Here is a 12,374-nt window from a genome sequence, read left to right on the forward strand (position 1 = left end):
CCCTTCCCTACCCCACCCCTGCCTCCGCCTCCGCCTCCTCCCCCTACCCCTTATCCCCGACCCTGAGCGGCGGGGACGACCAGCCTCGGGATGGGACTTCGGCCCTTCCTGGCCCTGGCTAGGACGGACGCTCCACGCGGGGCTGTACTGGGGCTGGGGGCAAGGGGGAGAGGCTCTACAGACCCACCTGGGACCCAGTGGACCGTCTCCCAGTTCCCCCCTCCCCCAGGTACACGCAAGGGCCTGAAGCTGGCTAAACTCGCCCCTCGCGAGGGTGACGGAGAAATGGGCGGCCCCGTCCCTTTAAACTCCGCAGCAGAGGCGGTCCCGCCCAGCCCCTAGCGATTGGTCCCGGCGGGAGGGGGATGGGTGGTGCGCAGGCGCCCTCCGACCTCGCCTCCTTGCGTCCGGGCCCCGCCCGGCCCTCCTCCTCCTCCTGCTCCTGTTGGTCTCCCGGGGACCGAAGCTGAGTTCTTAAAGGGCCAGCGCGCCTCTCCCCTTCTCTGCGCTCTGCGCAGCTGCTCTCAGGCGGGGGAGGGGCGCCCCCCGCCCCCGCCGAGCTCAGGTGCATTGTGGGAGGCCCCCCGCCAGGTTAGGGGCAGGGGGCGAGGGGGCGGAGCGCTGCAGTTTGGTAAAGTTAACTTTCGGTTCGGACTTCGGAAGTCCGGGGCTGGGGGTCGGGAGGAGCACGCTGGGGGAGGCTGCCCAGCCCCCGGCCGCCTCGTGGGCAGAGCTTCGCGCACTTGGCCCCTGGCGCGGCGATCTCCGGACCGGGCCCGGCCAGGGTGCGAGGAGCGTCCAGCCCGAAGGGGAAAGAAAGGCTGGGGTCCGAGGAGGTGGGCTCTCCCCGCCGGGCGCGGAGCAGGATGCGGGCCCACGTCATTGCATCCAGCGGGGCTCGCAGGCTTTGCTTGACCCTGTATTTCTCATGCTTTGGGAGGCATTTGGCAGATAGGGGAAACTGAGGCCCAGGGAGGGGAAGAGACTTGGTCAAGGTCACTCGGAGAACCAGAACTAGAAAGGACTAAAGTTTCTTAAAGGAACAGGCCCTAGGAATTGGGAGCACCCTCTCTGGTCTGAGGAGGCCGTGGGAGGGAGGGGGAGGGCGTGAACAGGGGGGAGGGGGTGCCCTAATGTCTCAATTTCATCCGGACCCCCAGAAGTGCCCTCCATGGAGCCAGAAGGGGCCGTGGCCAACCTAGGTCCCGAGGGCCAAGTCCAGGAGCCCCACACCCTCACTGCCTTTGGCTCGCAGCCCGAAGACCCAGCCCAGGACAGCTCGGATGGTTCGGAAATGGTGTTGTTGCGCCTCTATCCTTGTACCCCGGACTCGGGGAGTCCGGAACTGGATGGGGTCCTCACCACACCTCCCAGTACGTGCCTCCTTGGGGAGAGCTCTAGTATGGGGTGGGGGGGGAGAAGATAGGTGGTACCTCTGGGACTCTTCCCCATTTTACAGATGAGGAAACTGAGGTTCAGAGGAGTTCCCGTGACTTGCCCAGAGTCACAGAGCGATTCCATCTTCTGCGAATGCCTCCCTCTACCTCCCATGTATCCTCTCAAAGGAGATAACATTTGTCAAGTATATAGCACAGTGCAGGGCACATAGGAGGCATAGGTATTTAATGAGTGTTCTCCCTTTCCCTTTTATATTTACCTCACCCTTAGGTGCTGTCTCCTCCATTAGAATGGACACTCCTTGAGAGTAGGAAGTGTTTTTGCCTTTCTTTGTTTCCCATGCCTGGCATTAATAAATGCTTGTTGAGTGACTGAGCAAGAACCCAAACCCAGACCTTCTGACTGCCAGTCTGGTGTTCTTTCCTCCAGACTTCAGAAATCCAAATTATCTTTTCTTCTCCTATGATGGAGAAAGTGAACAAACAGTTCCCTCCTGACTTCTTTTTCTATCCCAGCAGGCAGTTCCCTGAAGCACTCCACCACCCTGACCAACCGGCAGAGGGGAAATGAGATTTCAGCCCTGCCTGCCACCCTGGACTGTGAGTATACCTCCTGGAGACTAAAGGTTGGACAAGAAGAGGGCAGGGTCATGGAGGGGAAGCCCTTCTGGAGGGAGTCAGACTCACTCCTAGAATTTTCAGCCAGCTGAATCCTTAGAATGTAGCATATAGAGTGTCTAAACTGGGGGGACCTTAGAGATCATTTGTTCCAATCTCAAATGTAGAGATAAGGAAACTGAGCCCCAGACAGGGCAGGGGATATATTTAGGCTCACACAGCAAATCAGTGGCGAAATCAGAAACCCCTTCTCTTGATTCCCAGCCCTAGGGATTTTCTCCTGGCTTTATCTTTGCATTTTCAGAAGATGCCCCCTCCCTCCACCATGATATAGACACTTCCCTCTCATTGGAGTGCCTGGAATCCCCCTGTAATCTGTGTCTCTTTCCCTCTCCCCTTTGTAAACAACAGCTCTATCCATCCACCAGCTTGCCGCTCAGGGAGAACTGACTCAGCTGAAAGAATACCTTCTTAAAGGTATGTGGCTTTTGTCTCCCACCTGATCCTTGCAGTCCTCTCCTGATCCAGACTCTCCACCCTACTTCATCAAGCTTGAGCCATACACATGCACAGGACCCCTAAGACTAGGATGTCAAGAACCTGTGCTCCACAGAGTCTCCCCACTTGATCAGCCAACCCTAGCCTACTTTATCAGAGACTCGAATGGAGATGATAATGGATGGAGTGGGAGCAGGGAGAGAAGGGTTCCAGGCCCAGCCTAGTTAGGCTTGCTTAGGCTTAGGTAGCTTTGCTCTGTTTTAAGGTCACAGGTCACCACCTTCTCTGCCCCAGCCTAGAGAACCTAGAATGCCAGAGCTAGAACACAAACATTTCCCAAGGAATCACCTGTTCTGCCCCCTTTCTTTTCCAGATGCAGAAATGGAAGACTCAGAGAGACCTCATAGTGAGTTAGTGGGAGGGCCAGAACTAGAATCTAAGTCTTCTAATTTCCAACCACTTTCTCTTTGCACCTCACCCTGGCCCCCAGGTGACCTTATTGCATCTATTCCTTTGGTCATGGAGAGAAGTGTATCCATGCAGCCCATTCTCACTGCTGAGGCCAAAGCTCAGGATCCACTCAGTGACCATTGGCTGGGGGACCACCTTTGTCACCTGTCTTATGATGATCCCCCTTCAGAGCAGGATTTAGACAGGAACCCCCCCTACATGCCTTTCTGATCTGTTGATGCCGTGTCCACTTGCACCCAGGAGAGGCCTGGCCCCTCCTAGCCTAAGGGCTGGCTTGGCTACAGACATAGCCAGATCTTCCCATCCTACCAGGTGACAACTTGGTGAACAAGCCGGATGAACGTGGCTTCACCCCCCTGATCTGGGCATCTGCTTTTGGAGAGATTGAGACCGTGCGCTTCCTGCTGGAGTGGGTAAGAGGGTGGAGGAGGCTGCTGGGTGCCTACTTTTGGGGATGGTTTTTCTTTTTATCCCATGTTCATTCTGCTTAGCTAAGGAAAATCAGTTGTTCAAGCATGGGATGGAAAAGATGTAGTGGGGAAACAATTCCTTTAATAATAGCTACCATTTATACAGCACTTGAAGATCTGCAAAGGCCTTTATGTGTGTTAACTCACTGAATTCTTACAGCAAACCTATGAGGTAGTTGCAGTTATTATCCTCACTTTATAAATGAGGAAATTGAGGCTGAGAGTTAACTGTGTTGCCCAGGGTCATGTAGCTACTAAGTATCTGAGGCAGGTTTTGAACTCAGGTCTTTTCAACCCCCAAGTTCTATCTACTTTGACACCTAGCTATGGGGATATCTTACCTGAAGATAAGCTTGATATGTCAAATGTGTGACTTGGCAGCTAGAAAGCTAATGCAATCTTGGGCCATACACATAAATGGAATGGATGTGTCCTGTCCTGAGGGAGAGAGGTGACAGTCCTGCTATTGGTCAGACTTACTCTGAAGGATTGTGTTCAATTCATCACATCATTTGGAGTCACCCAACCCCCAATCAGAGGCTTTTTTAAAAAAATTACATCATGTGGAAATTGGAGTACCTCCAGAGGAAAACACAGGACTTGGGACCGTTTGGAGAATATTAATCCCACAGAAAAAACTTCTTAGTAGGGATGTGATTGCTGCCTCTAAATACCAAAAGGAATGTCATGGAGAAGAAGAATGAACAGTGTAGAGAAGTGACAGGGAGGAAGGTGGGGAGACCTCCATGTGTGCTAGAATGTCTCAACATTTGGAGCCATCTTGGGGAGTGTAGCAGTCCCCTTATTTGGAGAGTCCAGAAGTTCATTTGTCAGGTGAACTACAGAGGAAGATTTCTTGTTGCCTAGGGTGAAATGCTAGATTCGGTGACCTTGGAGGTCCCTTTTCATCTCTAAATCCTGTGATCTGAATATGGCCTTCCGGAAGTGGTCTGGCCAGGACAGAGGACAGTGGATGGTTGTCCCCTTGCTCTGGACAGTAGACATTTATTCATGTGGCTGAAGCTCAGTAATGCTATGAAGAGCTGTCTGATAGCTAGGGAAGTCTGGACCAGGATAGCCAAGCAAGATCCCCCTTCTCTCTCTGCTCCCATGGGGGCCATGTTATAGCCAAACCCCTCCCTATTCCCAGTCTCCAAGAGTTGGATGGGAATAAAGGGCAGGAGTTCAGAACTCAGTGGTATTTTCTACTAAGCAACTGCCCTGTGGGCCATCAAAAGCATCACACCTCAGTCATCATTTAGAGGAAAATGGGGGTCATAAAGGGAAGTGCTTGGATGCTACATTGAGGAGTCTGAACTTCTCTTAGAGAACAGTATCAAAGCTGAAGGAGACCTTGGAGAGTCTAACTTTGCCGCCTGTCCTAGACAGGAAAACAGAGGCCTAACTAAGCATCTTCACTTGCCTTCAGAGGCAGAATAGAATGACACAATGTCTTTACCAAAGTGCTTCTGACAAGATGGACTCAGTTCAGCAAGAGGCAGTATCCAGGGTTCTTCATCTCTGTCTCTGTGACTCTCCGGGACCCCCAGCCTATGCCCACTCACCCACCTTCTTGCCCCACAGGGTGCTGATCCTCACATTCTGGCCAAGGAACGGGAGAGTGCGCTCTCCCTGGCCAGCACCGGTGGCTATACGGATATTGTGGTCATGCTTCTGGAGCGGGATGTGGATATCAACAGCTATGACTGGGTAAGGCCCCTTACTTGTGACTGCCTTAGTCAGCAGGAGAGCTCCTCTCCTTGGCATGGGGGAAGCTGGATGTCTCCCGCACCTGTAATGGACTGAACTAGAGGAGGTGTAGGTTGGGCTGCTGCCAAAAGGCACCCCAAGAGTCCAGAGAAGGCAAGGCAGTATAGGAGAGCAGTTTTGGAGCAGAGGGGGCAAAGTTCCAGTCCTGACTCTGCTGTCTGCCACCAAGGTGACCTTGGGCCATTTCCTTAACCTCAGTGTCTTTGTCCATTCTGACCCTCTCGTTTTATAATTTCACCAGTCCCTTCCACTTCTCAATCCCAGGATGCTCAGGAGTCGGCAGAGGCCCAGGAGGTTGGGGAGGCTTTGGAGGCTGATCTTCAGTAATGGTTGATGGGTCCTTGGTGCTTTATAGACTCTTTGAACCTCACTAAAATCCTTCAAAGTGGTTACTCTGGGGATTATTATTCTCTTAATACCAGTGAGGCACCACAGCTAACGTGTCAGGCAGGACTCTCCTGACTCTTCCCACTGCCCCACATTGCCTTTCCCCATGGAGCTGAAACAGACACAACAAGCTTGACTTGTGTGGGAGATAGTGAGCCTCCTCTGGCTAAAGGACAGACTCCATGTAGTGTTACAGAAAAGCCATTAGGTGGGAGGGAGAAGAACTGGGTTCTAATCCTGGCTCTGCCACCAGTTTGGGGGAACCTTGGGTAAATCACTGCCCTTCTTGAAAACTTACTTTCTCCATCTGTAAAGTGAGGGGTTGGACTAAGTCAGCTTAACCTGGGGTTCATGAACTTTTTAAAAATATATCTTGAAAACTGTATTTCAATAGAATTCGTTTCCTTTGTAATCCCATGTATTTTATTTTCATGCATTTAAAAGCATCATTCTGAGAAGGGTTCATAGGTCTCACCAGGGCTGCCAATGGGGTCCAGAAAAGCTTAAGAGCCCCAGGCCTTAGTGATCTGTTTCAGCACCAACGTTCTTGGGTTTTATTCCCAAGTAGGGTGAATGTCCAGGAAGCTGAGGGGTTCTGGGAGGGCACTATACCTACTGTGATAACTGTCTCCAGGCCCCTAGTGCCGGCCTGGCCTTGAGGATATTCAAAGACAGGGTCCCTGCCCTAGCAGGACATGGTGCCAGTAAGGGAGGCCATTTTCACCCTTGCCCCTCCCTCCTCCAGAACGGTGGGACTCCGCTGCTCTACGCTGTGAGGGGGAATCACGTGAAGTGTGTGGAAGCTCTGCTGGGTAGGTGTGGGCCACTTTAACTCCAGGTTGGGGAGCAGGATTTGTGGCACAGGTATTGGATGGGGGAAGGAGGGATGGCGGCTCTGTTAGTCCATTTTTCAGCTCTTACCCTTTTTTGTTCTGCAAGATCAGGAGACTTCCTGTCAATCCTTCATTATCTACTGGGCATTCTTCATAGGCAATGACTTTGCTAGTCTGACAGCAGATGTCAGGCATGTGGCCCACAACACTGCCAAGTGAGGCCCAAATCAGATCAAAGTGTAATTGGGAAATATTTAACAAAATAAATAAAAGTACAATAAAACACAAACATTACATTTTAAAGCTGAGTCAGCATGAGGCCTGCAGGAGCCTGTCTGCACAACAGTGACCCCTATTCTTGCCTGAATTTGACTGGCCAACAATAACACTTTGCTGAACTCACTTTGTCAGCATTTAATGCCACTCATTTTGGGGCACTTTCTCTCAGCTGGTAACAAGCCTATCCCTGCTGAGGAGTCAAGGGCATACCAACAGGGCTTTATGGAAGATTTCAGGATCCCAGGGCAGGCCCACGTTGATCCAAAAAAGCATTTAGTAAATGCTTAGAATGTGGTAAGCACTAGGCTGTGCACTGTGGGACAGAAAGATGTAAGAGGGTCCCTGTCTTCAAGGAGTTTATATTCTAATTAGCTAGGGAAGCCATGTTGGGAATAGGAGGATATGCCTGCTCCCCCTCCCCCCAAAACACAAAACACGGAACTGAGCCTTTCCCCATCAGCTCCCTTTTTTCTGCTTTGGTTTTCAGCCAGAGGGGCCGACCTAACAACAGAAGCAGATTCAGGCTACACCCCAATGGATCTGGCTGTGGCCTTGGGACACAAGAAGGGTATGTACATTTCAGGGGAAGGGACGTATTCAGTGTGTGAGAGGGAGGCTGTTCTCCTTGGCCACCATCAGAAGCATTCCTGGATCAGAAGGCTGTCAGTGATATCTGGAATCCACCCCAACCCTAAACAGATTCATTTCAATTCAGCAAGCATTTCTTTATTCAGCACCTACTATGTGCCAAGCCTTGAGTTGTATGCTGGGATTAGAAATGTAAACAAAAGTCCTTCCCCAAGGAGCTCATATTCTACTGGGTGGAAATACACACAAATAAGTAAAAAACAAACTACACAAAAATCTGTTGGGGGGACTACCCCCTCTTGATCTGCTGACCCACACAGCCCCCAGGACGCAGTTGGGGACAATAACTAGTCCTTTTAAGTTTTGTAGCCTTCAAGGCAGGTACGACTAGTAGTATTCCTGTTTCACCAATGAGGAAACTGAGGCTCAGAGACTCAGGAGATCTGCCCCCAATCACAGCTAATAAGAGGCAGTGTAGAGTGCAGTGCAGGGGTGGGGACCATTCAGTGAAAGGGCCACACTTGAGGACCTGGACTACATGTGGCCTTGAGGTCAAAGGTTCCCCACCCATGGTGTAGTGGTTAGAGGCAAGATGACCTGGGTTTGAATCCTGCCTCAGATATGAACTTACTGTGACCCTGGACAAGTATCTGAACTTCTCTGGGTTTTTGTTTTCTTAATACCAAGGCCTAGCTCCAATTCTGTGACTCTGAGCCCTGGAGCTGCTGGATCCTACCTCCCAGTAGACTATGGATGATGTGCTCACTATAGGGGAGGGTTCTAGTCCCATACTTACTGGTTCTGGGACCCCAATCAAGCACCTTCCCCTAAATTCTGAATTGACCCCTAATTCCAAGCCTCATCTTTTTCCTCACTTGTGTCAAATGGGAATCCTGTTACCTGCACTAACCCAGCCCCACAGGGTTGCCATGAAGAGAGCACTTTTCCAAATTTAAAGTTCTTATGAGGTCCCCAGCCCCCACCTGCCAGTACCCCAGGCATTCTAGCCAAGGCTCCATCCCAGCCCTGTCCTTGCCTCACTAATCAGATCCTCCTTGGAGTGACTGAGCTCCTTTCCCCATCTGCATCAACTCCCCCAGAAAGATGTTTCGGAGAAACCTGGGATCATGGGGGCTTCGTTTCTGTCTTCTTGGTCAGCACCAGGCACTTTACTCACAGATCTTTGTCATCCCCATTATACAGATGAGCAGGCTGAGCCTTGTAATGGTGGTGTCCTGCCGGCTTATGTCAAAGCCAGGACATTAAGTCAGGTGTGCCAGTTCCAAGCCCCTGGCTCTTGGTATTGCCCAGTATTGCCTCCTTGTGTAGGCAGGGCTGGCAGAGGGGGCCATAGCTCCTGAGTTTTCTTATCTCTCACTCCTTCTTTCTGGGCTTCAGTCCAACAGGTGATGGAGAACCATATCCTTAAGCTTTTTCAGAACAAGCTGCTTCCAGAGACAGAGTGAAGGGGGCCTAGGACACTGGGCTTTTGGTCCTCTGCCTTCCATCTGGTGCTCAGGAAGGCCAGCTCACTAAGAAGCCAGTTCTTCAATACCTATGGCCAGGGAAAACAGGTCCAAGAGGAGGTCTCCCACTTTCTCTGGCTGAAGGCTGTATATCTTTCCCTAGCCACCTACAGAGCTTTGGAGGTGCCACCCAAGAACTTAGTGCCCAGCAATCACGTCCACTGTGGCACAAGGGACAAACCCCTAAAGGAAACAAGGCAGCTCCTGGCCTTCCCAGGACCATGGGAGGGACTGTGCTACTGGTTAATGACTCACCCTGGTTGGAAATGTAGGTCCCTACTCCAGTCCACTCAGCCATGCTGGCTCCTCTGCTGTCCCCACACCAGCCGTCCTGGTAGTCCCTCCCTGCTTCCCTGAGCCCATGAAATGGGAACAAATAACCAATAAAAACCAGCTGCTACCCCAATAACCAGGGCAAACATAGGCTGTTCCTCCCCATCTCTTAACAGCAACTGCAGAGGTGAGAAAATTCAGAACCACATCCTAGGGAAGACTAGCTATAAAGAAATAAGGTGATTTTAGCCTGGAAAAGAAGAGAAACAGCAATTCTACTCAATCTGAGAGGCCATCCTGGGAAGGATTTAGGCTTGCTCTCTTGTTCTGAGAGATGGAATGGGGGGAATAAGGAGGAAGTTACAAGGAGGATTTCCACTACATATGCAAGAACTTTCTAAGAGTCAGGGCTGGCAGTGAAACAGACGGGGCTAAACAAGCCAAGTGATCATTAGCTAGGAGTATGCTTTTTCTTTCCTTTTTAAATTAATTAGCATTTATTTTTCCCAAATTCCTTGGAAGGGGGGGCAGGGAGAATGCTTGTAATAAATGTGCACAGTCAAGCAAAACAAATACCCAGTGTCTAGGCCAAAAAAAAACCTTTTGCATCCTGAATCTCTCACCTCTCCATGAAGACAGCATTACTCTACCATCAGTATTCTTAAGTTCTTCAAAGTTGCCTTGATAATGTTTTCTAATCAAGCCTGGCTCTCTGTAAGGATTTAAATCAAACTTCTGTGGCTCTTTCCTTCTGGGATTCTCTTCCCAGTCCTTGGAGGGGAGGAGATGCTGGTTCACCCAAACCAGAACTGTTTCTACTTCCTGGCTGCCCTGACTCAGAGCCAGGTGTAGCTTCTGCTGTCCTTCCAGGAGCCTCTCCTAAGGTGTCCTAACTGGTCTGGGAAGCAGGCTGGGCCCGTGAAATGAAGCTGCTCACAGCTTCTCTCCAAGAATCCGCAGGTGGTAGATGATGATCCGGCCAAAAAAGTCAGTGCTGTTTTCGAAAGTTACCTTGAGCTTGTCCAGCGTGACGTCTGCCACAGGAAAGCTGTAACTGAGGGGCTGTCAAGGTTAACAGGACAGACCCGGGTGGCCCTACCTGAACCCTGTGTCATACTGGACCAGCTTCAGAGTGCTCAACCTTCATGGCAGGGAGAGGAAAAGCCCTGGGCATGGAGGGTGAGGCCACTGCTGGGGGTGCTTTCTCAGTTCACATATGGATAGGCCTGCCTTTTCCCTCTTTTCTCCCCCCTCCCACTGACAGGCTTCTCATGGCACCTCCAAGCCCCTGAGGCTGCCTAACTAGCCTCAAGTTCTCCAGCCCCACCCTTGCCACAGAGCAGGAGGATATCTGAAGGGAGTTGTTGTCCTGGGGGTAGAAATCCCCAATCTTCTCTAGGGACTCGCTCTTCCTGCCACCTGTTGTGAAGAAGGGGAGAGAAAGAGCTCAGTCCCACGGACAGCTCTAGGGCCCTACCTATGAGGGCAAAGACCAGACCACCCTCCTTTCCCTCCCCACTCCTTAACCCCTTGTCACCTTCCAAGCGGCCCTGGCGGCTTGCGAACCCACCCTGGAACTGGATCTGCACCTGAGACACTCGGACAGGTTGTGGGAATTCCAGCATCACCCACTGCGAGGAGCCCTGAGGTCAGACAGCCAAAAAGAATCGGGCTAGACCCAAATAAATGGTACCCTACCACGGGGTGTGGTGGGCCCAGGGACGGATCAGGCCCTAGAGACACAAACCTACGCAAGGCTCCTGAGCTGACCTGTTTCTCAGCTGTGGAACGTAAGGAGTCGGAACGTCCCCAGGAACGACCCTGGATGAGCTTTAGTTTACCAGTAAAAGGGGAGTCACCGTGCTGGGTAAGAAGGCGGATCGGGGCTGGAAGGGGCCTCAGGTGGTCCAGCCCAATTCCCACATTTCATAGGTGGGAAGTGGAAGGCCGGGGACACCGTGGTCACAGCCAACGGGTGGCGGGGCCTCTGACTCCACATCAACCGTGGAGGGTCTGAGGAGTCTTCTAGGGATGTCCGGCTTCGGGGGACCCTGGGAGTGACTTCCGGCTCCCCCACCCTCGTCACCTGGTCAGAATTCCAACAGGTCTCGTCCTGCTCGTCAAACAGATGCTTCTTTCCGAACTGCTTCACATCGCGGTTGAGCACGGAGCTCACCCTGCGGAGACACCGAGGGGGCGGGGAGGGTGTCGGGGGCCGGGCTCAGACTACGGCCCAGGCCCCACGGCCCCGCCCTCACCTGCTCACGGTCCGGCCGCAGACCAAAGGTCCCGGGGTGGCCATCGCCGGGCCTCTGCTCGCCTCTTCCCGGCTGGGAAAGCCCGATCAGAGCCAGCCTCCCCGGCCCGGCAGCTGCCCCGGCCCCACCGGGCCAAGTCCCCCTGCCTGCCTCGGTTTCCTGAAACCGTAATACGGGGGGGACGGCCCCCGCCTCCTGGGTTTGATGTGAGCCCCAAACGAGACGCTGCTGGCAGAGCGCCCCGCGGCTGAGCAGTGAACGGCCCCTTCCCACCCCCTCTTCAGAAGGGCCCCCCCCCGCAGAACCCGGCGCCTGAGCCCCCAGGGAAAAGCCCCCGCCTCTAACAGGGAAGCCGAGCCCAGCGAAAGGGGCCGACCTGGCCCGAGCCGGGCCTCCTCCCTGCTGGGGCTCTGTGCACGGCCCGCTCCCGGGGGTCTCCTCGCTGCCAGTCTCCCAGCCCCGGCGGAGGCGGCAGGGGAGCTAAGTTTGAAAAGGACTCGCAGTTGGGAGCGAGCGCGCTCGGTCACGTGGGGAGGCCCCGCACCCCCTCCCTCCCCGTGACCGGGCAGTCCTGAGACCCAGCACGTGGAGAGCTCCGGGCCAGCTCTCAGGCCAGAGGCGCGCAGGGCGCAGGCGCGCAGGGCGGGGCAGCAGCCGGGGTGGGGGGGGGGGGTGCTGCGGGAGCCGGGAGCGGCGAGGCGGGAAGTGCTTCCTGGTGCAACCTCGGGAGGGGCGGAGAAGAGTGGGCCCCGCCCCTCCCCAGACCTTAAAGGGCCCGGGCCTCACGATCCCGTCCTTTCTGCTCCCGCCCACCCTCTCCCCCCGCAGCTGTGAGCAGCCCCGCCCGTAACCGATGTGGAGGGTCCTTGGAACTCCGGGATTGGCCAGATTCGCTCCCCGCCCCCCATGCCTCTGCCCCAGGGCCTCGCCTGTGCGGTGACGTCGTGCCTGGACTTTCTCACCTCAAGCCTGAAGTCCCCACCTCCTCATTCCCTCATTCCCTCCA

At 53.5% G+C, this 12,374-nt stretch overlaps 2 protein-coding genes across 21 annotated transcripts; one reads left to right on the forward strand and one right to left on the reverse strand.

Annotated features, from left to right (window-relative positions):
* Nucleotides 1-44: 44 nt before the first annotated feature.
* RFXANK (regulatory factor X associated ankyrin containing protein) lies at nt 45-9,246 on the forward strand. 20 transcript variants are annotated; one of them, XM_072601082.1, is made up of 10 exons: nt 45-229; nt 1,161-1,373; nt 1,914-1,997; nt 2,427-2,492; nt 2,887-2,919; nt 3,297-3,397; nt 5,039-5,164; nt 6,357-6,423; nt 7,211-7,291; nt 8,710-9,246. In XM_072601082.1, exons 1-10 carry the CDS (start codon nt 91-93, stop codon nt 8,775-8,777), a joined length of 978 nt encoding a protein of 325 aa, XP_072457183.1. In that variant the 5' UTR covers nt 45-90; the 3' UTR covers nt 8,778-9,246. The 20 variants fall into 20 exon arrangements, with proteins under 20 accessions (XP_072457183.1, XP_072457187.1, XP_072457185.1 ...); XM_072601084.1 differs by having other exon boundaries at nt 48-229; nt 1,917-1,997; XM_072601103.1 differs by lacking the exon at nt 45-229 and adding an exon at nt 350-631.
* A 650-nt stretch (nt 9,247-9,896) lies between these two features.
* Nucleotides 9,897-11,527, reverse strand: NR2C2AP (nuclear receptor 2C2 associated protein). The gene is made up of 5 exons (XM_072601104.1): nt 11,369-11,527; nt 11,197-11,287; nt 10,648-10,753; nt 10,461-10,529; nt 9,897-10,159 (listed from the first exon to the last, which is right to left on the reverse strand). Exons 1-5 carry the CDS (start codon nt 11,410-11,412, stop codon nt 10,044-10,046), a joined length of 426 nt encoding a protein of 141 aa, XP_072457205.1. The 5' UTR covers nt 11,413-11,527; the 3' UTR covers nt 9,897-10,043.
* Between the last annotated feature and the right edge of the window lie 847 nt (nt 11,528-12,374).

Source organism: Notamacropus eugenii, chromosome 4, assembly GCF_028372415.1.
Source record: "Notamacropus eugenii isolate mMacEug1 chromosome 4, mMacEug1.pri_v2, whole genome shotgun sequence".
In the NCBI taxonomy this organism is placed as follows: Eukaryota; Metazoa; Chordata; class Mammalia; order Diprotodontia; family Macropodidae; genus Notamacropus; species Notamacropus eugenii.

Coding starts and splice junctions, on each gene's coding strand:
- RFXANK (XM_072601082.1), top strand. CDS start 91: ATGGGACTTCGGCCCTTCCTGGCCCTGGCTAGGACGGACGCTCCACGC. Junction 1,998..2,426: donor CCTGCCTGCCACCCTGGACT/GTGAGTATACCT, acceptor TGTAAACAACAG/CTCTATCCATCCACCAGCTT. Junction 6,424..7,210: donor GTGTGTGGAAGCTCTGCTGG/GTAGGTGTGGGC, acceptor TTTGGTTTTCAG/CCAGAGGGGCCGACCTAACA.
- NR2C2AP (XM_072601104.1), bottom strand. CDS start 11,412: ATGGCCACCCCGGGACCTTTGGTCTGCGGCCGGACCGTGAGCAG. Junction 10,530..10,647: donor CCGCCAGGGCCGCTTGGAAG/GTGACAAGGGGT, acceptor TCTTCACAACAG/GTGGCAGGAAGAGCGAGTCC. Junction 10,160..10,460: donor GGACAACAACTCCCTTCAGA/TATCCTCCTGCT, acceptor CCCTCAGTTACA/GCTTTCCTGTGGCAGACGTC.